Genomic DNA, 26,914 nt, shown 5'->3' with positions numbered 1-26,914 from the left:
TGGCCATGCCTCCCCAAGCCCCACCCCCCAGCCTCAGTGCTTATAAAAGCAGCTCTCCAAGGCCAGGGAAGACAGACTTCCCTGCATCGCCCACCCCCACTGGGCTCCCAGCCAGCAGTCCCTTCTGCCCTCACCTCTGGGCAGAGGCGTAGCTAGGGAAAATGGAGCCTGGTGCAAAATCTGAGTTTTGTGCCCCCCCCCCATGAGTGGCCACTGTGATGCTGGAATCCACCCCCAAACAGCATCACTTTCAATGGTGTTTAAACGAGGGAGCCCAGATTCTCCTTTTAAATCCACCTTAAAGGAAGCAGTTAAAACAACATTGAAAGTGATGCTGTTTTGGGGTGGATTATCCCCCACCCTGAAACAGCATCACTTTCAATGGTTAAAATGGGGACCTCAAATTCTCCCTTTAAATCCCTGCTGAAGGGGGTGGATTTAAAAGGAGAATCTGGGAAAATTTGGGGGGTGCCTGCTGTCAAGGGTGCAATTGTTAAGCTAGCAGCACCAAACTTTCAGGGTATTTTTAGGAAACTCTCCTGATGACACCACCCAGGTTTGGTGAGGTTTGGTTCAGGGGGTCCGAAGTTATGGACCCTCAAAGGTGTTGCCCCATCTCCTATTAGCTCCCATTGGAAACAATGGGGGATGAGGGCACCCCCTTTTTGAGTCCATAACTTTGGATACCCTAAACCAAACCTCACCAAACCTGGGTGGTATCATCAGGAGAGTCTCCCAAAAAATCCCTGGAGTATTGGTGCTGCTAATCTAAAAACTGCACCCCCTGCAGGCCAAAAACTGAAAAACACTAAAAAATACAACCCCCCCCACAAACAGGGGGCGGAACTTTGGACATGTAATAAGGGGAGTAAACACAGGAACCCCCCCCCCTTTACCCTGGCTTATACTTTTATTCAACTGTCATAATAAGTCTGTGTGAAAAGCAGACTATAAATGAAGACAGTGACTGTAGTATTAATAATGAGAACAGCTATAACAACAATAGCAAATAGTTTTCTAGCTGATATGATTGAAATCAAAGGCATGAGGAATATCACAACTCGTTATTGTTTAGATTTTCATCATGTGAACCCACCCCAAACCTAATGTTTCCCTCCACTTTATTGTGTTTGACTAACCATGCTTTTTACATAGAAACAGAAAATAATCTAGTAAAAATACAGCAACCAAAGAGCTGATCTAGATCTATTTCCAGGTTTATTCAATGCCTTTATAAGATCAAAATATACTTCAGAGTATTTGGTTTAGGATGCGCACAAACATCATTCTTGGTACCCCAAGCTGAATTAACAATTCAGTTGGCAAGATGGGAACCAGCCAAAGTTGGTCTGGCACTCTGAAATTCAAACACCCAAATTTAGCGAATTGTTTTCTACATGCAAATCAGACAGGAAATTCACCATAGTTCCTCCAACTCAACAACTATCCTGCTGTTAAAATGCTTTGCACTGTTGTCCCACATTTCACAGCAAACAATGTTTCTGCGCAGGCAGCTGATTTAATTCCTACCTGAGATGCACTCTAAACAGGTTCTCTTCTGTTTCCCAAGTTACTATTTTGACAGGCACCATAGAAAAAGCTTCTAGATTAAAGCTGTGAATTCCTGTGAATGCTGGATAATGTGCTCTACACTGTCTACAGATGGATTTGAAAAAGGGACCTACATGAATAATTGTTTCAGGGTTATCCATGAACGCTGAAAATCAAGTATTATTAATTCACAAATACATAGGAAATTCTATAGGAAGACCACAATGAACGTAAGTGTCTAAAACTGACTAAATAAAGGCAAGGGATAAATTGACTGTGCATGTGCTATCATTCCAGAGATTTTTCACTGCATGATAAGCAACACAGCAATCACACCTCTGTCTCTCAGACCACTGTTTGTTTAATCATTTTGTAATTCAGAAGTCTTCAGTGTTGTTTTTAATAACTGCCTGATGTTTAAATGCAACACAATTTTAGAGGAAAAGATATCAAGTCTCCAGAGAAACAAGTGAATGATGATTTTTGGCTCACATTTTTGCTTTAAGACATAATAGAATTTTATCACTAGCAAGACATTTCCTAAAATAACTTGGCCTTTGGAATAATCAATTACCTGTTGTTCAGTGTATTTTTACAGGAACAGTTCTGGGTATTCTGTCAATCAACCAAAATAGAATTTTGTCTGCCCCCGCCACCCCAAATCATCCTCAAATGCATTGGTTAGTGGGAAACTACCTTCAGTTTCCTGGGATACCATTTTCTTTTATTCTTGATTTCTTTAACATTAGAGATACATGCTTTTTAATTCATTGAAAGGTATCGTAACTATCACAGTTTCTTGAGGTGTCAAAGAGCTCATACAGGGACGTAGATATAGATTTTTTATGGGGGGTTCGGGGGTTGGGCCACGCCCCCACCAGCCCCTGGGAGCGTGACCATGCCTCCCCAAGCCCTGCCCCTGGCCTCAGTACTTATAAAAGTAGCTCTCCAAGGCTGGGGATGGCAGACTCCCCTGCCCTGCCCTCCCGTGCCTTTCCACTAACTGGGCTCCCAGCTTACATCCCCTTCTGCCCTCTACTCTGGGCAGAGACACAGCTAGGGAAAATGGAGCCTGGTGCAAAATCTGAGTTTTGCGGGGGGGGGGGGGCATGGGCAGCCGCTATGATGCTGGAATCCACCCCAAATAGCATCACTTTCAAGGGTGTTTAAACTAGAGAGCCCAAATTCTCCTTTTAAATCCACCTTAAAGGGAGAATCTGGGGTCCCCAGTTAAAACAACATTGAAAGTGATACTGTTTTGGGGTGGATTATCCCCCATCCTGAAACAGCATCACTTTCAATGTTTAAACTGGGGGCCTCATATTCTCCCTTTAAATCCATGCCAAAGTGGGCTGGAATTAAAAGGAGAATCTGGGGAAATTTTTTTTGGGGGGGGTGCCTGCTGTCAGGGATGCAATTGTTAGCACCACTAAACTTTCAGAGTCTCTTTAGGAGACTCTCCTAATGATACCTCCCAGGTTTGGTGAAGTTTGGTTTAGGGGATCCAAAGTTATGGGCCCTCAAAGGTGTAGCCCCCATCTTCTGGCCAGCTTCCCATTGTTGGAAACAATGGGGGGATAGGGCACCCAACTTTGGGAGTCCATAGCTTTAGAACCCCTAGAATAAGCACCTAGTTAGTATCAATAAAGGAGAGTCTCCCAAAACATCCCTGAAATTTTGGTGCTGCTAGCTTAAAAACTGCACACCCTTCAGGCAAAAAACCGATTTTTAATTTTTTTTAAAAGCTCACAAATGGGGGCGGAGCTTCGGAAATGCAATGGGGGGGTTGAACCCGAGAACCCCCCCTTACCTACATCCCTGAGTTCATATAATTGGTTTTGTACAATAACCAACTGTTATTGTACTATTGTCAGGATTTTTTTAACTTTTTCTTTGCTGCTAACAAATTGTGGCGCTTCTCTAGTTTGATATGTTTAAAGATATTTCCTAGATGTAAATAAAATGTGTTGTTCTTTAACATACAGAGAGGTAACAAGTACCTCTGATAACATTACAAAAGTCATCTGATAACGAGGGCTCTTACACTACAATACTATATTAAATATTCATTACATTAATTATGCATGAAAATACTGGATTTGTACACTGTATCTCATTCTTATAAAACTGGCGATGCATTGCTTATAGAATCAGTTATGAACTTCAGCTAAATATCTCCGTCTGCCTAAATTATTTAGTCAATTTCGCAGAGGCATATTTCAGCATCTGAACTTTTGGTGTTGAATACTGTTGTTCATTTGTGGTTGCAATTCTAATTTGCCATTTAACACTGACTCTTCTTAAAGGAAAGATTTTTTGGGAGGACAGTGGAATCAGCAAGTTCGTTCAAAAGAATTTATTCATGCTTCACTAATGATACGATCAACTGTTTTGTGTTAGGGGGATTATGGCCTCATAAACCAGAAGGGTTCAAACTAGCAGGACATGTAACATTTATGAAGCTGTTTGATTCAGCTTTAGTATTCTTAAAAGAAGAATTGTGGAGATCAGGCATATGAGAGTCTTCTGCTGGCCAGTCAGCCCGCTTTCAATGTGAAAGTGAAAGGAAAACATTAATGAGAAAGTTAGCCAGACTTATTTCAGATGGCACCCTTGGGCAATGTTTATTTTATTTATTTATTTATTTATTAGTTTTTTATACCGCCCTATCTCGAAGGGGCTCAGGGCGGTTTACAACATAAAATCTAATACACTACACTACTAACGAGGAGCAAACAATAAAAACAATTTACATAGGCTCCAACAATTTAAATTACTAAGTGACAAAATCCCATTTAAAACAGTGGCAATATAGTAAAAGTAGAAAATGTTGGCCCACACAATCATTTGTGTCACTTATGCAGGGAACTGGCCCTGTATTTCTAGTTCTCTTTAAAACCCAAAACTCCCATCCCAATTCCATTTTAGAATGATGCCTGGCTTTTTAAAGTAGAAGTCTGTCTCAGTGCCAGACAATGGAAACACTATTTTATTTATCTATTTATTTTAAATGATCGTATGGAAGATAAACAACAAGATCTCTATTGTAAATTAAAATGTTTCCATTCCATGTAAACTAACTGATTACTTTGATATGGACATAGTTGAGAAGAGAGAAAGCAATGTGACAAGACCAAAGGATACAGAGCCTTGAATATTACAAGTATCTTAAGAAGTCACACATGGAATTTTTTTCCTTTCTTCATGGATTTGCAAATAGCAAACAGATATTATTTTAAATTGCATATACAAAGATACTGACCCTGAATATCTATTTTTTAAAAACTGCTCAGGACAGACTGGAAACAAACTTTTTCGCAGTGTTATGGGTTGTCCAGAGTGCAGTCTGAGCAATTACAAAACAAGCCCTGCAGGTGTGAAAAGCTGTTAAAGGGCTTATTTAATATTCCACAGATTTCTACTCAAATGATCCTTGAAGGAGTCTTGCATAATTTATGCCACTGTATTTATCCAAGTGTAAATATCTAAGCTGTATCAGAAAAAAGAGAGCAGGAAAATAAACATGCCACCTCAAAAATAAAAGGGTGAAATATCTATGTGTTCATGGAATCTATTGCAAATGGAACAACAGTTTGTTCAAATGCAATGTTTCCTCTTTTCTCCTTGCCAAGCAAGCTGTATATAGCCATACTTCCAAAGATAAGAAATCAAAAAAGATAATGCTCTGGGGGAGGGAGGAGTTAAGAGTAGAATCTATAAATCTATATGGATAAATATTCCAACTGATATGGTTGTGATGAAAGTGGTCTCACAAAATTACTCAGCCTTTGCCCATCCAGTAGGATGCAGACCCCATTGAAACCATTTCTTGAAGATTTTTTACGACATGGTGAGTCTTTATCAGGATGCAAATTAAAACATTTATAAGGCTACAATCTATAGGCATAATAGGTACTAATGCAAACATATGCAACCACAGGAATTTTACTTAAAACAGGTTATAGCAAATCGGCAGTTAACTGGTTTCAGTGGCAGCATAAGACCCTAATGACCAATAGAAGCTCAGTGCTATAAATATTTCAGGCACAGCTTGGAGCCCAAAAAGTGCAGAAGAACAAAAGGGAATAAAGTTTTTCTGGTGATATAACAGCTGAACACTTTTGATTGAACGGTAAATTGGATACTTACCATGAAGGGTCCTTCTCTTGGTAGGATAGGAGGACATCTTGATGGGTGATTTCCCAACCCATTCTCGTGGAGGCAGAAACAAAAAGTGTCTGTTCCGGGGACCATTTGCCCTGAACAAATTGGTTCTGCAGGGTGGCTGCCCATTCCTGCTAGCTGGCATCTGTGAAGATCTGGATGCAGTCTTAATGTAAGCAGACCTTCCCTTGATTCAGGTTCTAGTGGGACATCCACCACTGAAGACTGGTCTGCAGATGTTCCGGTACCAGCAAGGAATGGTTTTTTTCCCCATAATCTCCAACTGATAGGGTCACGGGAATCGTTGTAGCGGTCTGGTGTGGAAGTAGTCCCACTGGACCATGTCCATGACTGAGATGAATAGGCCCAGCAGGCTGGCTAGTTGAAGTAGCGGGACACGTCTGGACGATAGGACTGTTGTCATTGATCTCTGGATCTTGGTGATCTTGGACCTTGGAATTAATAATGCATTCTTGGACTAATCTTTTATCGCGCCCAGGTGCTCCATTATCTGGGATAGGTCCTAGGAGCTCTTTTGTCAATTGATAAGGAAGCCATGTAGTTGTAGAATGTGCTGGACCTGCTCTACGTCTTGAATGGCCTGCTCCTGTGATCTGGACTTGATCAGGATATCGTCCAGGTAAAGATAGACATGCATTCCCTAGGACAGTGATGGCGAACCTTTGGTACTCCAGATGTTATGGACTACAATTCCCACCAGCCCCTGCCAGCATAGCCAATTGGCCATGCTGGTGGGGGCCTGATAAGCTGTAGTCCCTGTATCTGGAGTGTCTAAGATTAACTCCTATATTTAGGAGGACCTTCAAGAAGACTCTGGGAACCTTCACCAGGCCAAAAGGAAACGCGCAGAGTGGGAAATGGTTGTTAATAACAGGACTAGCACACTAAAGTGAGCCTAGGAAAAAGCCCTGCTCTCCCTGTAGAGGCAAGAAAAATACAAAGAGGAAAATGGCCACCTGAGTCCCCTACGGGAAGTGACAAAAAGGTTGTTCCTGCCTCCCTGAGTATGGGTTGGGAAATCATCCATCAAGATGTCCTCTGACTCCAGGAGAAAAACTCAGTTCAAATGGATCAGCATTCAGGAGACGATTCTTCCATGTTTCTAGTTTGGGCATAATATGGGGAAACACAAAATATCATCTGTGCAATACTGTCTTTTTACCACCTGGTTTTCATAATTTCTAGACCAATACAATTAGTGTTATTTAATCATACCAGAACCTGTTACAGTAGAAACCTAATCCTAGTGAAGAAATAATACAAATATTTCACAATACTGCAAAGAGACATATTTGGGGCTCTCAGTATAAACTAGAATTTTTGGGGAGAAGGATTGATTTTAATAAAAAAATAGTTGTTTCACAGTTAAGCTGCTTTTATGATAGTATTTAAAGATGAAATGCCTACAGAGTTCAAAACACTATATACACTTCTGGATAACAATATTCTTTGATACATTTAATATTATCACTCACATCACACTACTAAATCCATCAATCCGATCCAATATCTCAGGAGCCACCTAAACTGAACTTTTACTTTTAAAACTGAATGGGAAAAACAAAACAGAAAATACTTTGTCATCAAGACTTAAGAAAAAATAAAAACTTTTAAAAATCTTATTTTGGTTTATTCCATACTGAGAGACTGTAGCCTTCAGACTGCTTTAGCTTCATCTACATTTTTATATATCACAGAATAGCTTTAGAAACAGCACATTTGTTTATAGTATTAGGTTCAGCTTTTTATCTATTTGATCATACTGATCATTGTGTTCTTGCTTCACAGCAGTCACATTTCACAGCATAGAGAATGTGCTGCTGGCAGGCAGGGAGTGGTCAGGTCCAGCCTCTCAGGGTCAAACAGATGGCAGGCAACAGCGTAGTCAGGGAACAGCCCAATGGCAGTAGGCAAAAGCACACTCAGAAGTCAGTCCAATTGGTCAGGGTGGCGTGGGCAGATAGCCCCAGGTCCAGAGCACAGGAATCCAAGCAGGCAGGCAGACTGGGAGCTATAGCAAGCACAGGAAGATCCAACAGAAAGTACACTCATTGCAGCTAGGCAGAACCAGGCTCAAGGCAGGGCTTATATGGGGAGGCTTGATTGCTGCAGCAGAGATCCTGCAAGGAGTTAGTCTTCCTCTGATGCAGGCTCTGCTATTGTGCCATACCTGGCAGAGAACCAAGAACTCTTTCTTTAACTCTGTAGCTGCTGCTGTCTTCGCCTCCTTTGCACAGCTGGCTCATCACAGGGCTCCATGGAGGACTGTGCAGGTTCTCTCAGCTGCATGATATCAGGTGAGGAAGGGCTTATAGCTGGCTCTGCTGCCTGAACTTCCTCACGAGCAGGCTGCTCTGGCTGAACCTGCTTCCTCATGAGGAGCCACTTCTGAGTGCCTGGTGATGGCAGTTTCTGTATCTGAGCCCTCTGAATCCAGACATCTGCCCATGACCGAGAATCAGAATTTACAGCATGATTTTAGACCCTAAGGCTGGATTCATACACCCTGCAATGACTGTGTTTCGAGTGCTAATCCATCTTCACCTATATAGTCAAGCCACATTGAGGAAGCATGCTGATGTCTCCACAGACATGCTGCAAATGACTGCTATATTTTGCATGATGGCAATAGCATTTTTGTACAAGCTAGTGCATACTAACAATCTATCAACACTAATGCGCCTCATGTACTCCCACATATTTCCAAGCCATTTACATAAGACTCACTATGATATATGAATATTCATCAACTTTTAAAAGTCAGTCCATGTGGCACCCAAGCAGGTTCCCTGCAATCTTCTCCATGCATTCACAAATAATTAAAACATTTCCTTTAATATGGAAGTAGTGTAGTAAAGTGGCCATATAATTAATTGTTGCACACAAAACAGAATACCACAAATGATCCCTGGAATTATTTCAACTGCTTTTCAAATGGCAAACATTTCATCCACTTGTAGTTCCACTCAAATCAATGCACTCTATCTGCAAAAATGCAAATTCAAATTAAAACCTCCAAACATATTCCAAGAACTGTGATATGATCTCTGGCTTCTACCAAAGCTACACCTTCTGAACAGTATGCCTCAATTGTAGTTTAGTTGACAACAGGCATTTTAGTTTAGCTGACAACTTTTTCCAGCCAACAAACTATCATTCACTACATTACCATTACGTACTTACAAGTGGAGGTTCTGTAACCAAATAAGCTACTAATGTCTTTAACCAAGAACACACTGAAGTGCTGAACAACATCCCTTACTATATGAGGAATAGAAGTATTCAGAAGATGCCTTTCACATTATAAAAATAGAATTTAAATATGTAACTGGAATAGCACCAATACTACTAATCTCAAATACAAAATATCACAAATCACAAATAACTCCTATGAAAAAAACTGTATTAAATATGGCATACTTAGTAATACAATCAAGTCAAAACTTTGCCTCCAAATCGCATCTGGCTTGGCTTTATATCAGCGCAAGTAATCAATGAACAGCTTAAACCTGGCACAAGGCCAGAAACATCAAACTGCTGACTTCAACACCCAGAGGTTACATGCTCAACATAACCTTGTCAAGAGCCATGTTCAGTAGTCATCCTTTTACTTCCTACAAAAAAAGGTATTTTTGAGAAGGAAATGCTGAAAAATCCATTCTTTTATCCAGGAGTATCTCTCTTATTCCAGAAAACTGTACATTAACAAAGCATTACAGAAGTCTACCTCTTGCTGCCAATTCAAAAGCCCACAGACCGGTTCTGTGGCATTTGCTAAGAACTGACATAAGGCATAATAGAAGTGTGTGTGTGTGTGTGTGTGTGTGTGTGTGTGTGTATTTCATTTTTCAATTTTAAAAAATAAACCAACTTAAAACCTTCTTAACTAATATAAAATACAATTAAAATGTTACTCTTCCATATTTCAACAACCAAGGTAACCAGAACTTATAATGGTATTTCTCAAGATCTATTTTTTAAAAAGTCACTTCATCCTGTATTTCATTGTTCTTCAAAATTCTTAAATTTACACAAGTATAGCCAAAATATTGCAACTGACAATGTACTATTAGGATCTGTTCCCTGAAGCAACCGTATTAATATATGTGTGTTATTATTTCCAGCAAGTCTCTTTAATATCGGGCCTAATATGTCTTTGCAAAGCTTGTCAAGCAAAGGACACCTGAAAAACATATGTTCCATAGCATGCATGCATGCATGCATCCATCCATGAACCACCCACCCCCGGAAGGCTCTGGGCGGTGTACAGCAAACCAGTGCATAGAACTCCATACATAATAAATTTTAAAAAATGTACCCGTAATATTAAAACCCTTAAAAACACAGCAGTATTAACATAACTTCCATTACTTGACCTCAATTTGTTGACGGCGCCCGATTCCAAGGCCAGGAGGGGACCAGAAATGCTAGATAAGATATTACATCAGCAGTGCCGGAGATAGCATAACAAGTGGCACAGGGGCATCAGAAAGGGTCAGGTAGTCCGCAGCCGGTCTCCTCAAAGGCCTGGCCGAACAATTCAGTTTTGCAGGCCCTGCGGAATTCACTAAGGTCCCGCAGAACCCGAACAGCTGATGGAAGAGTGTTCCACCAGGTTGGGGCCAGGCCTGTAAAGGCCCTGGCCTGGGTAGAGGCCAGCCGCATCATGGAGGGGTGCGGGACTGTCAGTAAATTAGCCTCTGAAGATCACAGAGGCCTACCTGGTGAGACGGTCACGAAGGTATGAGGGCCCCTGGACGTAAAGGGCCTTAAAGGTTAGCACCAACATTTTGAAAATGATCCAGAATTCCACTGGGAGCCATTGTATAGTGGAGGAAGCATGAGAATTGCACGGGGGTGATATGATCTCTAAAGGAACCACCCACCAGAAGTCGCGCCACCACATTTTGGACCAGTTTCAGGATCAGCTGCAAGGGAAGGCCCACATAGAGCGAGTTACAATAGTCCAATCTGGAGGTACCATTGCAGGGAACACAGTGGCCAGGTCGGCCTGGGAAAAAGATAGGGGGCCAGCCGTCAGACCTGACGAAGATGGAAAAAGGCAACCTGGGTAATATGGGCCACCTATCTCTCCATAGAAGAGAAGAGTCCAGGCGGACCCCCAGACTGCAGGCCAAGGGAGTTGGGATTAAAGAAACCCCTTCTAGCACCGGATTCCTCCATTACGACCCAGCCAAAAGAGCTCCATCTTCAATGAATTAAGTTTTAACCTGCTCTGCTTCAATCAACCAACAACTGTCGCCAAACAATGCTGTAGAGCTGCAGGGCAGAGGTCGTTTCCCCCTCCATCAACAGAATGAGCTGGGTGTCATCAGCGTATTGATGGCAGACCAGCCCAAAGCTCCGCACCAACTGAGTGAGGGGTCGCATGTAGATGTTAAACAGAAGCGGAGATAACAAAGTCCCCTGGGGCACACCGCAATGCAGCGGGCACATTTGGGAGACCTGATCCCCACACCACACCTGCTGACCCCTATCATGGAGAAACGAGGCAATCCACTGAAGAACCATGCTCCATACCCCGGAAGCAACCAGGCAAGGTCGTGGTCGACCACATCAAACGCTGCGGTCAGGTCTAACAATACCAGCAGCGCCAATCCACCATGGTCGAGCTGCATGTGGAGCATGTCTGTGACAGCGATGAGGACGGTCTCTGTCCCATGCCCAGCATGGAGACCAGACTGGAAGGGATCGAGTGCTAATCAGACTGGAAGGGATTGAGTAATTGACAATCACATAGCCTTTTTCCAAAGGGAATTTTCCTGTATCTTCCCTCCAAAACCTAGATGGGCGTGAGTCACTTCTAGCTAAGGAGAATGCTCTCCTCTTATTACTTCCTTCTAGAAAATATAAATAGGGTACTGGGTCATTTTTGTATTTTACATGATCTGGAGATAGATACTCTGAAAATGTCACTAAATTAGATTGACGCTCAATATCAAAAATTCTTTGCTTGACAAATGATTCAGCCTGCGCAGATCCCAGCTCTAAATTAGCCTGGGGGAATATACCCATCTTACACAGAGAACAAATGTCTGATTTAAGCCACCTAGATTGGAAATTATCCTGCAGTATTAAAGGAAATAGGCCTTGAAGATTGAAATGGCCTGACAACCATTTGCAGATGGAGAGGAGATGTATATTAGCCTCCACCCTAATCAGCCCCATTTTCAATCTAAGCCATGTGTTGGAAACACACTTTGGAACCTGCATTAAAGATCTTAAAAATCTTGACTGAACTCTTTCCAAAGTGCCAAACAAATAGTGAGGAAAAGAGCATCATTGGGGAATTAGTTTAGCTTTGTAAAGCTCGAGAGCTGCTGGAACATATGAACCTCCACGGGACTTGTTAAATTTTAGAACACTGTTCACGGTCTTCTGCCCTTTTATAGCCTGTCCCTTGTGATGGAAATTTTTGGCACCAGAGGCCTGTATTATTACCCCTAAATATTTAAAGCTGGTAACTTGGTCTATTTTATTAGCCTGGATTTGCTATTTTCTCATCTTTGGTCTTTTCCCAGAAACAAGAATTTTAGTTTTTGGAAATGTATTTCTAATTTTTCTTCTGCACAATAGCTGGACAATTCCAAAAGGGCTCTCTTCATTCCTATAAGTGTTCTCAACAGGATTACTGTGTCACTGGCATATAACTCTAAGAAAGGTGTATTTGTACAAAATTTGCATGAGACTCAACAATCGCTTGTCTATAGAGGTGTCTTGTAGTTTATGCCATAATCTTTCTCTAGATACAGTCTTGAAAGCAGATCTCAGGTCTAAAAATGCTGCATACAGGGCCATAACAGAAGTAACATACAATGTTCTCCTAGGGTATGGGTCAAAACATCTACACAATAGGGCCACATAAGGCTGAAGAACCTCCATGTTTGCAGAATTTAAAAAAAACTGGAAAAACTGCGAGAGTTATAAAATCCCCAAAGTTAAAGAAGAGCCACCTGTGCACAGACACTGGAAAGAACACAAAATGCTACAGCAAAAATGGCAACCAACATTGCTTCAGCTTTCCTTGCAAGAGATAAAAGGAAACAGGAGAAAATAATGGCGGGTACGAAGAGAATGCATGGGTGGGAAGGAAAGAGAAGACATGGGAAGGAGAGAATGAGCATTTGGAAGGAAAACAGCAGCTGAGGTGGGAATGAAGCAGTTAAAAGGAAATAAGCCATAGGGGAGGCGGGGGAACAGAATGGAACATGGAGATAGCAAAATGAGGGAAAGCATCAGGCTCGGAAAATGCAATTCTCATGCTTCCTCCACTATACTCCTGGGCTTTCTGCTTATTCTCTTTGAGAAATAAGAGGCCTTATTCTCTTTGATGTGATAAACTTATGTTCCAAATCAGGCAGGTGAGAAAGAGGCTTACATTACTGAATGCTCCACCATATAAAGAGATTTCCTGCACAGTGAAAACTGTCACGGCAAAGAAAAGGACAGCCTAGAACTTTTCACCCTCCATGCCATTTTTCTGTATGAAGAAACTTTTATCTGCAGTCTAAAGTGATGGCCTCTCTGGAACATGAGCATTTACTTCCTCATAAGCATGAGAAGCAGATTTGCGAATTTGAAGCCATCCAATGGAACTTTCAGAACAGAAGAAAAGTTCTGCTCAGAGGTGGGATCCAGCAGGTTCTCACAGGTTCCCGAGAGTAGGTTACTAATTATTTGTGTGTGCCGAGAGGGGGTTACTAATTGGTGATTTTGCCACGTGATTTTTGCCTTAGTTGCGCCCCCTCCTCTCAGCAGTAGCACGTAGAACTTGAAGCAGTCTAGCAGGAGGTGCACCGGCGTGCGTGGCAGCCTGCGCCTGCGTGCATTCGTTTCCCGCCCAAGGACCAGCGCAGCGGCTGCGTCCTTGCCACAGCCCCACCCAGGAATGCCTTGCCCCTGGAATGCCCGGCCACGCCCCCGTCATGCCCCGCCCAGCCCCATTGGCGCTACGCCACAGTTTGAATCCCACCACCATGGGAACCTGTTACTAAAATTTTTGGATCCCACCACTGGTTCTGCTGTATATTTAAAACAGGCAACTCACCTTATTATGGTCGTATATGTATGGAATTCTGAGTGTATCCATAGCTCTGATCATAGATTGCATTGCTGTGAATATATTCTGATACACCAGCTTTGTGAACCCCCTTTTGTCTTCATCAGAGTATCCTGATCCATGGATGATTCTCATCTGTTTAATGAATGTGCTTTTACCACTTTCTCCCGTCCCTGCAAAACATTAAAAGATGGATGTATTGTTAGATCACAATATTCACAGAAAATGTAGCTCTTGCACTGGTTCATTTAAACCTTTTGCTTTTATGGTTACACTGGTTTTAAGTATTAATTCAAATCTAACAACTATTTTATACTATGCTACAATCCCAACCTTTATATGGGTGAGACCTCAAGTGAACCAAGAGAACCACAGTAAACAATGCCAGTCACTAAGGAAAGGGCTCACAATGAACATCCTGTGGCTCCACTTTAGGTAAGTTTACAGTCTCTGCAAACTATCTTTGAGCAAACTAGCTTCCTTCATAAATGTTCATATACAGTACATGATAGAAATAAAATTATTTTCCTGTGATTTTTTTTTCTTCCACAGAAGACATAGAGAAAAATCACAGCAATCTGCACTCTTATATTCCACTTCGGACGCTGTCCTGCACACTGTCCGTCTGTCAATCTAACTCTGCTTAAGTTAGCGCACATTCTTAAAAGGCTTAACATTTAATTTTCTTCCTGACCTATGGTGCAGTTGTCCTGTTCGCTAAACAGACAGTTCTAAAGAATACAGACAGAGTTGTGCTCCAATGGCTTTATTACCCAACAGCCTGAACCACACAAAGGATCTTATCCAGTTCAACACTGAATGCCATTAAAGGTTTCAGTTCAGTTCAATGTTATAAGTAATTGATGCAGCCTCCGATAGGGACCCACAGAAGAGTGGCTGATGGTAGGAACTGCTGGGGCAGATCTGAGTTTGCCACTATTTTATTTTAATAGATTTATTATCCTGCCCTCCCCAGCCATTGCTAGCTCAGGGCAGCCAACACACATAATCCAAACACAATTATAAACAATTTACATAATAAATAGTTAAAACATTAAATAGTTAAAGCATTAAAATGTGAGAAGCTTTGACAGATGGTGACTAAAAATCACACAGGAATCTCAAATAGCCCGTAGCAGAAACATCCTCCCCACCACAATATAATCCTAACTATCAGGACAGGGGACGGAGCCAGCACAATGTCATAGTTTCATGGCAGTATCAGACATGCCCAGTGGAACATTTTGGTTTTACAGGCCCTGCAGATTTGGTTGAGATCCCACAGGGCCTTAATGTCTGCTGGTAACGAGTTCCACAAAGGGGGAGCCAGAGCCAAAAAAGGCCTGGTTCTTGTTGAGGCCAGCCAAACAATATCCTTGTGGCCAGGGACCACCAGGAGATTGCCACCAGAAAAATGAAGATTTTTCTGCGGGCAATATGGGGAGATGCGTTCTGAAGATACAATGGTTCAGACTGCACCAAACCCTTGAAAACAATCCGGAATTCAACTGGCAATCAGTACAGTCTGTAGAATATAGATCTTATGTGTGCCTTCATTGGAGTCCCAGTGAGTACTCTTGCCACCACATTCTGGACCAGTTGAAGTTTCCAGAGCAATTTCATGGGCAGGCACGGATCACTGTGGCACTATCAGAAAGGCGGGTGATATCACAATCTAGCTTACCTGGAGTGAAAAAAGCAGTACAACTGAGGAACAGAAAATCTCTTTTGTGAACTTTCCCACTGCCATCTTATTTCTTCCCTGAGCATTTTTTCCTCACAGGGAACATACAGTTGGAAATGGGAACAAGATCAGTTAATTGAGAAAGCAATTTCATTAATATAAACAAAGAAGCATCTCAGTATCTACTTAGTGCTGGCTTTAGAATGTAATAACTATTTTATTTATTTACAAAATTTATATCTTTCCCTTTTGCTCTTATGAGGGCCACCAAAGAAGCTAACAATTGAAAACATACCTGATTCAACTATATCTTATAACCACTGAAATCAACCCACCCAAAACATATAATTAAACAATTTAAAACAGAGTGAATACACACAAAACAGTTAAAATGCATATAAAACATTAAAATCCTGGTTAGGAAGGAGGTATCACTGGGAGAATTCCAAACCAAAAGTTGTGATCTTACAATAGCATTTAACATGGCCAATTACAATCTCATGGCTCACCACCTTGTCGTTTCTGGGTTACTTGAGACAGTCTTGCACTGGCTGGTCTCATTCCTCCAAGCTTGGAGTCAGAGGGTAGCGCTGTGGGAGAGGATGTTGTCATGTCACATTCTGGTGTATGGGTACCCTCAGGAGGCGATCCTCTCCCCAGTGTTATTTAACATCTGTACGTGGTCACTGACCCATTAGTCTGGAGCTTTGGGCTGGGTTGTCATCTATATGCAGATGACACCCAGCTGTATCTGTTGGTAGATGGCCAGTCGGATACCATCCCAAACACTTTGGCCAGATGTCTGGAGGTTGCAGTGAAATGGTTTAAACAGAGTTGACTGAAACTAAATCTATCAAGATGGAGGTATTGTGGCTGGACTACCATAATCCAGGCATGAGACACCATCTGCCAAATTTGGAGAGGTGAATTTAACACCAACACCAACCGTCAAGAGCCTGAAGCCTCCTTTTATATGGACGTCCAAATCATAAACATAGCTAGAGTGCCACTTTTCCATCTTTGCCAAGTTAAGCAGCTGGTCTCCTATCAGTCTTGCCCCAACCTTGCCACTGTTCTCCATGCAACAGTTACCTCCAGATTAGGCTACTGCAACTCTCTCTATGCAGGGTTACCCTTGAGACTGCTCCAGAAGCTTCAGCTGGTCAGAATACAGCAGCGAGAGTCCTTATAGAAACGTCTTTGAAACTGAACACACAACCAGTCCTCCACTAGCTGCACTGGCTCCCAGCTGAGCACCAAATCAGGTTCAAGGTTTTGGTGTTGAGCTTCTGAGACCATTGTACATGCAGAACTGCCTCTCCTGATACCCCCCCCCCCCAAGAGGGCATTACACTCAACTGGTAACAACCAACTGGTGATCCCTGACACTAGAGACAGAGTCTTTTTGGCTCTGGCACCAGCCTGCTGGAATCCTCTGTTGAATGATACCTGGGTCCTGTGGGATTGGCTCAATTTCACAGGATCTGCAAGACCAAGATGTTTTGCTTTGCCTATGTTTGAGGCAGCAATGGGTAGGAAGTCCTATATTTTCCCTATTTCTTCAGTTGTTCTAGTTTTAGGTTTCATCTTCCTTTATTATTCCCCTCCCTTACTGATTAGTTATTCTGTGTAATGTTAAGTTTAATAAGGTGCTGATTGGAATTTTAAAATTTGATAGTGTTTTACATTTATATTGATGTAATATTGTTGGTCCTTGTTGAACGCCGCCCTGAGCCCGTTGGGGGATGGCGGATTATAAATATAAAGAAAAAATTGTATTATACATATTATGTATTTTAACTGACTATATTTTAATCAGTAGCTGCCCTGAGCCTGACAATATTCAGGAAAGGGTGAGACATAAATCTAATTAAGTTTTTAAAAAATTAAAAACAATATCTGTAATCTACCTTCTATCTCAATGAGAAAGACAGGCTTATAAATTAAGTTGACACTGACAACCTTCCCACCACCCACCCCACATTGAATGGCATTTACATAAACCTTTCTGCTGTGTTACTGTAACACATCCTATATGTCCACACTATTTAATGGCTAAATTCTATTTATCTTTTATGACACTGCACCTACTGTGATTTTTAAAAAGCTCATGAGAGCTATAGCTCATTTTAACTGTATTGTTCTATAATCTTAGAAGTTCATACAGATAACCATTTCACCATAGATCTACACCTACTGTGTCAAAAAAATCCTTCTCGATACTGATGACCAAGTTACTAACCCTCAGGTGAGAAAGGTTATGATTGCATAGGTTTATAATATCCATTTTTCAGAATGTGTCTATTTTTAAAGTTCAAGATTTATTAGAATCTTCCTTCCATTAGTTGAATACATATCAAGCAGTCACTACCATTCAGTTTTTAATGACTAGTTTTAATGGCTTATTTCTCTATGTATTTTATTTATCGGTCAATTATTTATTCGCTCCTCTTGTTGTGACTGTATTTTATGGTTATTTGTGTTGTACACCGCCCAGAGCCCTTCGGGGGTAGGGCGGTATATAAAACTAACCAAGCAAGCAAGCAAGCAAGCAAGCAAGCAGCAGTGGCGTAGTGGCTAAGAGTAGGTGCACTCTGATCAGGAGGAACTGGGTTTGATTCCCAGCTCTGCCGCTTGAATTGTGGAGGCTTATCGGGGGGATTTCAGATTAGCCTGTGCACTCCCACACACGCCAGCTAGGTGACCTTGGGCTAGTCACAGCTTTTCGGAGCATTCTCAGCCCCACCCACCTCACAGGGTGTTTGTTGTGAGGGGGGGAAGGGTAAGGAGATTGTAAGCCCCTTTGAGTCTCCTACAGGAGAGAAAGGGGGGATATAAATCTAAACTATTCTTCTTCTCTTCTAAATAAATAAATAAATATTGTTGTGATTTTAATTGTAAGGCACCTCGAACAGGTCTCCAATAAGACAGCTCAGAAACATTCCAAATAAAGAAATAAATATTTTTCAGCAAGTATGCACCATTATTTGAATAAACAATTGAGACAGTAAGAGAGTTTGGATGGACAGAACTAGAACAAAGAATTAATGTCTTTGAAACATGACAGTAAGAAGACACAGTATATCACCAGCATTTTAAAATTAGTTTCTGCTAATGATCTCCTTGTTATTTTCCATAAGCCTGGACAATAAATATTATTCATATTTTATTTATTAATTTATTTATGGGTTTTATATACCGCCCAACCCCCGGAGGGCTCTGATCATGCTTGATATGATCATGCTTGATACAAAAGTTTCCAAATGATGGAGAGAACACTGGACTTTACTCTGAAGTTTCAGGAGGTGGTGATGGTCACTAACCTGGATAGCTTTAAAAGGGCCTTGGACAGATTTATGGAGGAGAAGTCGCTCTATGGCTACCAATCTTGATTCTCCTTGATCTGAGATTGAAAATGCCTTAGCAGACCAGGTGCTCAGCAGAAGGTCATTGCTTTCATATCCTGCCTGTGAGCTCCCAAAGGCATCTGGTGGGCCACTGCGAGTAGCAGAGCGCTGGACTAGATGGACTCTGACCCAGCAGGCTCTTTCTTATGTTCTTATGTTTTTAAGGTTTATTCTACCTGATAAAGAGGAGAACATAGGAACATTTGGCTACTCATCTATCCACTAAGCCTGAAGCCAGAACTTAGGCTTTCAGTCTGCAGTAAGGAAGACAGTACTTGCTCATCTAAATATCAGGGACTTCCACAACAAACTGAATCAATCACCAATCTTGATCCTCCTTGATCTCAGATTGCAAATGCCTTAGCAGACCAGGTGCTCAGGAGCAGCAGCAGCAGAAGGCCATTGCTTTCACATCCTGCACGTGAGCTCCCAAAGGCACCTGGTGGGCCACTGCGAGTAGCAGAATGCTGGACTAGATGGACTCTGGTCTGATCCAGCAGGCTAGTTCTTATGTTCTTACATTATGTACCTCTTTGGACTAAGATCACTTAGTCACTGAGTATCTAAGATACAGCACATCTGTGACTTCAAAAATTGAGGAACAAGCTAAACAAACTGTCCCATCAATGAAGGGACCAAGAAATAACATTGGTCAACTAATGAAAATATAAAACTGCAGTTGTCTGAAATGGAAGCAATAGTTCTGAATACTTCTCAAGTGACTGCACTTGAAGTCAAGCACTCAGGTCTCATAACCCTGGTGAAGGAAATGCTGAAGTTATGCCCGCTCATTCCATTTCATCACTTGTGAACATGGAGAACTGGCAAAGAATTTCTTCATTTTGGCAATCTCTGGAAAGATTGTCCACATCTGCCATGCTGAAATAGAAGGACAGCTCTTGGAATACATGCTGACCGAGGGACCATGGGTGTAGCTTACTGTGACTGATTCAATTTGTCTGAAATCATGCTATCCTCAAGGAAGAGAGATGTTCCTACCTTCATTGAAATACAACTGCCAGTGTGGTATATAGACCTTGGACTTATGCTTCCCTGCCAACGAATATTTGCCTTTGTCATTGTGTTATCTGTCTGAACACAAACATTAAACTAAGAGTTCTTTTCTTGGAAGTGATCCAGTGCCAGCTTAATGGCCTGAAGTTGCAAAAGACTGAAACAGTCTGAAGTCTGAAGCTTCCAGGCAAGATGATGTCTCCAAACAAGGTCCACTGAACAGTGTTCCTCTAGAAAGATAAGATGACATTGGTGTTTATCTGCACATCCACCTGTACCAGGACTGGTTTCCTCTTAGTCAAAACCCTTCACTTAAGGTCTTACTAAAGTTGTTGGTGCACTGATGCTCTGAGATGGTATCTGAGAGCAATATATTTCTATTAAGGCAGCTGTCTGCTGAGTTTGCAAGAGTGAGCCCTAGGCTAGGGACAGTGTCAATATCAGCTATCATCAGTGCAAGTGCACAAGAATAGTTATATCAATTAAATGATTTGAGAGCACCCCTATGACGTTAACTAAGATCTTTTCCTCCTGTCAAAAGAGGGAGCTTTCCTTCACAGCAAATCTATGATAGCTCCCTTCCAAGTGAATCTATGGTAGGACTGCAACAGAACTAGTGATCTCTTCAGATGACTTGATGGAAAACCCAAGGTCATCAAGACATGTGATGGTGGTCTTGAGATCATGCCATCTTGTGACTTAGTAGAGATTCCAGATCAGAAGATTACCCAAGTAGGAATGGCTACCTTGGCCTGGAGGCTAGCTATAAATGCAAGCATTAATTGTGTGGGTCCAAGGCAGAAACAAATGGAATAGCCTTACTTCATGAATGGATCTAAGAGTATGACACTGAACAGACAGGATCAAGACATGATAATATGTATGTTTCCATCAAGACTACCAAGGTAATGGAAATCTCCCATTCAGTATGGATTGGAAAGTCTCCATATGAATTGCTTGACACAATTACCTGGTTTTAGAACCCTGGAATCTAGAATGACTTTCCAGTCTTTATTACACTTGGGAACTAAGAAAGTAGATTCCAGAGCTTCTTTAATGGAACGGGTCTGTTTTTAAAAGTCTATTTTTAAAAGATGATCCACTGTATTGCTTGTCCATTGTTTTCTGATGAGATAATGGGAATTTGGAGACTGAGGAATCCTTTCTCATAAAGCTGGAGAATTTGGTAGAATAACCAAGTATGGCTGAATCCTACATCCATTTAATAGAGGTAGATGAGTTCCAGAAATGGCTGGCTCACTGGGTTTTCAGTCCACTGATATCAGATATGCTGTGGAAGCTGCTTGCTAATTTTTCTGATCCAGGGAGCTGTCCAGACATTGAATTTTGGCCAACCAAATGGAAGTTCTATTGAAATCTGGAATAGGAAGATCTTTAGTTCTCAACTCCAGAACCATGATAGAGCTATAAGAACATAAAAGGACTGAGAAGTTGTTTATAGGCTTATAACAATCTTGCTTGCTAGAGAAGGTCATAGTCTCTTCTTGCTCTCTGTATCAATAAGAATCTCTTCCAGCTGGCTACCAACAAATAGCTTGGTTAAGAAGGGCCATGTGGGCACATTAGTACTGCAGGCTGTGACAGTAGCCTAATTATTTAGACACAAATTTTTCACTATCAAGACAGTACAAGCCAAGGCTCTCACTGGGAACTTGAGACCAGATTGGAATCTGAGATTAAAGATCTCTTGAATCATGGGATAGTCACTTGTACCATAATGCAATCCCTAATTGAGAGGATCACACTCTCATGCAACCTACAGAAGGTAGCACTTTTTTGACTGGTGACACCTCCTAATCTTTCAGGTGAATCAGCCTAGAGATACGGTTTGCTATTAGAATATCCACTGGTAAGATCCAAAACAAGCTTTGGGAGTTTGGGAGAAAGAAAAACCCGTAGTTGGAGACGGCAACAGTTGTTGGAGCAGCTGCTGGCTGGCCAGGTTAACTCACTCTTCCATGATTTCCACAGTGAAAAATGGGGGAAGAAAACATGGGTCCCAGTCTTTACATCTGGAAAAGCACATTCAGCCTAGACAATTATATAATCTGCTCCATCCTCTTCCTTCTGTCTAAGGGGCAGGGAACCTAAAAATCCTCAGTGTACTATATCAAAGAAGGTGGAGTTTATCCTGAGATTTTTTTTTAAAAAAAGGCTGTTGGCTTGTGTGAAGGAGTACCTAGCAATTCACCTTTCCCCTTGCAGTAAATCCTGCTAGAGTTAACACTTGTCCCATGGGAAGTTGCCTGGGCGCGAGTCCCAACGCGGCGCCCGGACTTGTGACGGGGCCGCGCGAGGCCACGGCCACTCCCGAAGAGGTGACAGCATGCAGCCCCGCCAATCCGCCGCCTCACTACCCTGCCGGGATGCCGCTGCCCCGCCACATGACTCACCAACACAGGAATCAGTCGACATATCGATCTACCAACCCGTCAATCCTTTGATCTGTCAATCAGCCGATCCGTCGGCACGAGTACACCGTACCGAGGTGGTGAAGGGGCGGGACTCTGAGCCCGGCCAGGCTCACCCAGCCTCAGCTGAGAGTCATAGTGGGGATGAGAAGAGACAACAGCTGGAATGCTGCAGAGGGTTGAGAGGGGAAAAGGGATACAAGGGGGTGGGAAAGGAAGCTCTGGGGCGTTGACTGAGGGAAGAGGGTGGAAGGGAGAACTGTGTGGAGGCAGGGAAAGAGGACTGTGCAGCCCAGGAGGGCAGGGAGAGAGAAAGTCCGGTAGACCAGCTGTGCGGGGGAACAAGCTGGCAGACTTGTGTTGGGTCCCAACCCTGTGAGGGAGCAACAGGGAACGGAGAGTGGTGGGAAGCCCGGTAGGCAGACCAACCCTCGCTCAGTGAAGTAACAGAGCGAGGGGAAAGGTGAAAGGAGGGTGACAGGGTACGCCCACAGCTGAGGCACCCTGTGGGTGAGACTATTTAAGACACCAGCTGGGGAGGACAACCTCCAGGTAAAGGGAGGTGGGACGGCACACTCACCACAGGGGGACGGGCGGTCAGGGGAGGCGCCATAGAAGTGTAACTCTGAAACATATGTTGTCCTCTATGTAAATAACAGTGCAGATGTTTGATCTGGTATCTCCTCAGTATATATAACTGAATCAGGTTCATCATGCCAGGTCATATAAGAGACGGATGAAGAGTAGAAAAAGGGCTACAGGGCCCTTCCTTGTTGCCTTTTTGGACAAAGGAAACAAAGCCTGTATTTCTAGACCCCGACTGTGTTGCTTGCCACTTTTGGGAAGCAGCGGGAGGGGGAAGGGAACAAAGCTGCCGCTGCCACAAAGCTAGTTGTTCATTTCTATTCAAATATTTAGCTTCAAATTGTTCCCTCCAAGCCTGTAGTTCAAGCGTAACTGAGAAGACACCCTGAGGCATCTACAGGAGACATCCCTTCCTGTGCACTCACCAATCTTGCAGATGTTTCAAATTGTGCTGTACTGGCCCAGGTCCCTTGGCTGTTGAGACAAGTATCTGTGTTCCAACACCAAAACAGACCTGGCTAGCTTCCTTGCCTTCTGACTCAAAGTCTGAATGATTCACAGGTTTTTCGCTCCCTGCTGTTGCAAAAGGCAGGGTGCTTTGTACCTCCAGAGAATAGACCATAGCATAAGAAGCAGTGTGGGACAGAAGCTCCCCATCATAGGTAGTCTCCAAACAGCAGCCGGACAAACATTGTCAGAAATGCTTTAGGTTGAATCTGCATTGAACAGAGGGTTGGACTAGATGGCCTGCATGACCCCTTTCAGCTCTGCGATTTAAGGAGCAGACAAAGGAAAAATGGGAAGACACACCACGGAACAAAATTAAGGATGACAAAGAGAGGGATACAGATAAGCCCTGCAGAGAAGTGCTCACATGGAAAGCAAGGAGCCAAAAACTGAAGATTTGCAGGTATTCCATCTCCAACTGAAGAGTGAAAGACCAGTCTATGGTCTGCTTCCAGGGATGGAAGGATTTCTCCTCAAGAAGTGTGACATTCTTGTCTCTCCACCTACCTTCCCAGTCTAAGACACACACACCCCGGGCATATTTTGGAGGCAGTGAGAAATTCCAGAATACCAGAATTCAATTTATTATATGAAGGGTGAATTAGACACAAAATATTCTTTCAGTACATACTAGGGTTGGGGGGGGGGGATATATTTGTATCTAATCCTTCCTCCAAATATATCAGAACAATGCAAATGCTATTATTTTTTTCACAACAATTCTTTGAAGTAGGTTGAGCTGGGAGACTTACTGTCCCAAGTAACAAAGAAAACTTCATGGCTGAATGGAACTGGTAATTCAAATCCAGGTCTTAGTTCAACTGTCTAACCACTACACTGGCCCTACTTTATCCCTTTCTGTGAAAGTCTGACAGCCACAAACACATTACACTGATTGCAATGGGGGTCTGCGAAAGAAGCCAACATTCAGTCCAATGCAAACTGTTGGGTCAGAAGACAATTCCACAACCAACAGTGAGAAAACCCCACTTATACTTGTGTTATTTGTTGGATTTATTTTTATCCCACATTTCCCAATTTTATCTCGCAAAAAACTGGCTCCCAATCCAATCCATATTATGTTAGGAATCCTAACAGAAGTACTAATTAACATTTAATTCAGAGTTTTCCTCAGGAATGGAAATTTCAACTAAGCATGACAGGTTCTGGATGCTTTCTGCCTTACCATCTGATGGCTCAGTGATATTGTAAGGGGGAGGGGCTCAAGGCTGGAGCTGGGATCAGGCAAAACATACTATGGTTTATGCCTCTGTACCTAAAAGATTCTTCAATAGTCTCAATGAACCCAACTTCCAACCATATATTTATGAACTGTAGTTAAATTCAGATTACAGTTTATTGTCAAGTTAGCATGATTACGTTTAAGTTACAGACTCAATAGAAAGTACTTTCTCCAAATGTTTCATAGTTAGGTAAAATGTTTAGCCCTTCTACTATACAGGCTATGAGTTGTGAAATAACCACATAACACTGAATAATAATTTTCATTAATTTGGAAACATTATCAATTGCCAGTTTCTGTCCACTTTTGCTGTACAGACATAAATTTGGACCTCATCAACCACAGAGAGAATTCAAATATCTAACTTTTCTTCCTTCCCCTTCTCCGCTATCATTTGGAAAGCATCCCATTTCTTAAGAAGCCAAGTTAGAACATTATCTGATTTCGGAGGGGGGGTTGGGGGGTTGGTTAGCCATGTTAATGTGTTGTACCCAAAACAAGAAAATGTTGTGGCACTTTAAAGGCTAACCAAAACCTACTCACAAGAGCATAAGATAGACATGCGGTACCAGACCAGTGGTCCATCTCATCCAGTATCCTGTTTCACAGAGCAGTGAAACAGTAGCCCTGGAGGTCCAACAAACTGCATAAAGAGGCCAAAGCCTACCCTGATGTTTCCTTCCAGCACTGGGGTTCAGAAGTTTACATCTTCTGAACATGGAGGCTCCCTTTACTTGTTATGGTTACTAACCACTGATGGACATATTCTCCATGAAGCTATCGAACCCCCTTTTAAAGCCATCTATGCTCATGGTCATTATATCCTCCATTGGAAGGAATGTCAGAATTTAATCACTCATTGAGTAAATAAGTGTTTGCTTTGTCTGACCTGTACCTATTGCTTATTAACTTCATTGGGTGTATCCAAATTCTAAAATAGGACAGAACAGCTCCTCTGTGCAAGCAAGACCCAAGGCTGTGAAGTCATCTGTCAAGTCACAGCAGGGCATGGCCTTGATAGAATATACTCAGGAATCAGTCAGTCTGAAGGAGCCCATCAGCTAGATCTCAGAGGAATGATTAGTAGTGGAAGCTAACTCACCCAAGTTCTTACCAGAGACAAGCCCAGCACGGAGATCCAGGGGAGCTATGACAAAGCAGTAGGGAGACCAGACAGCACTGTCCTCCTTAGAGGAGATTGGCCGAGGCAGCCAGCTCTTTAAAGAAGTCCAGAGAGCGCGCCCAATGAGTTCACCAATCCAAGGCAAGAATTCATTAGACCAGGGAACTATCATTCACCAGGTCTGGGTTGGGGAGGGAAGACTGGCTGAAACCAGAGTTGGCCCTTCCTTGGGGAAGCATTTAAAAGGAGCAATCAGAGGGAGAGCCAGACTGACTTGCCTGCAAATGGGAATAGGTAATTGACAGAGAAGAGTGTGGAAATTGAATGACAAGAAACCCCCTCCTCTTGTTGTATTCTGAGGCTCTATCCTGAGACAGTTATAAAAGCAACCCTGGAGGGTGAGAGAACCCCAGACTCAGACCCGACAGTACCTGACACCACATTTTCCTAGTATAAGTTACACCAAAATGTACATCCTAGCTCCAGTAGAGAACAAACCAACAAGTGGACAGGACAACAACTGCAGCTAAGACTTTGTGGAGTGGCTGTCACTTGTGGAAGTTGAATAGGAGATAACATGTGAGTATGAATTATGACTTCCAGTACTAACTACTGAACCAAAATGGACAAAAGATTACCAACTTCAATCCCATGAGGTCTATTTTCAAAAAAGTAGAAATCCTATATCCAGTAATGTGTTTTAAATTGACAAATCAGGAATGATTGCTTAGGATTTCTTGATAGCCAGGATTTAATGAATCTGTACTAGATCCCAACTCGAGTATGCACCCTGTTTACAATAATATAATTTCCTGGCTCAGACTATAAAAACCTTTTTCAACACAAACATGACAGGAGATCTGAGAATTCATACACCATTTTACCTGGACCTTCTTTGTTCTAAAATTCTCCATTGGATCCCAGTATCTTGGGGACAGAACTAGATAGGCACCAGGATCCAAATGAAACATTCTAGAACAAAGACAGTCCAGGAAATGGTGGATGAAGTCTCAGATCTCCTGACATCTTTATGCTGAAAAAGGTATACTATTCAGCTTCCATGTGCTTTGCAAAATACCAACAACAAGCAGGCACCCATTCAA

At 42.3% G+C, this 26,914-nt stretch overlaps 1 protein-coding gene across 1 annotated transcript in view; it reads right to left on the bottom strand.

Moving 5' to 3' along the window:
- Positions 1 to 26,914, bottom strand: part of LOC125436770 (guanine nucleotide-binding protein G(q) subunit alpha) — a 114,178-nt gene that overhangs the window by 52,593 nt on the left and 34,671 nt on the right. Inside the window, exon 2 of the mRNA XM_048504046.1 lies at positions 13,805 to 13,989. Within this exon, the coding sequence (XP_048360003.1) occupies positions 13,805 to 13,989 (185 nt within the window). The remainder of the gene's footprint in view (positions 1 to 13,804; positions 13,990 to 26,914) is intronic.

This window comes from Sphaerodactylus townsendi, linkage group LG07, assembly GCF_021028975.2.
Source record: "Sphaerodactylus townsendi isolate TG3544 linkage group LG07, MPM_Stown_v2.3, whole genome shotgun sequence".
NCBI classification, from domain to species: Eukaryota; Metazoa; Chordata; class Lepidosauria; order Squamata; family Sphaerodactylidae; genus Sphaerodactylus; species Sphaerodactylus townsendi.
The sequence above is the reverse complement of the archived record's forward strand: the minus strand, read 5'-3'. Positions and strand labels throughout refer to the sequence as shown.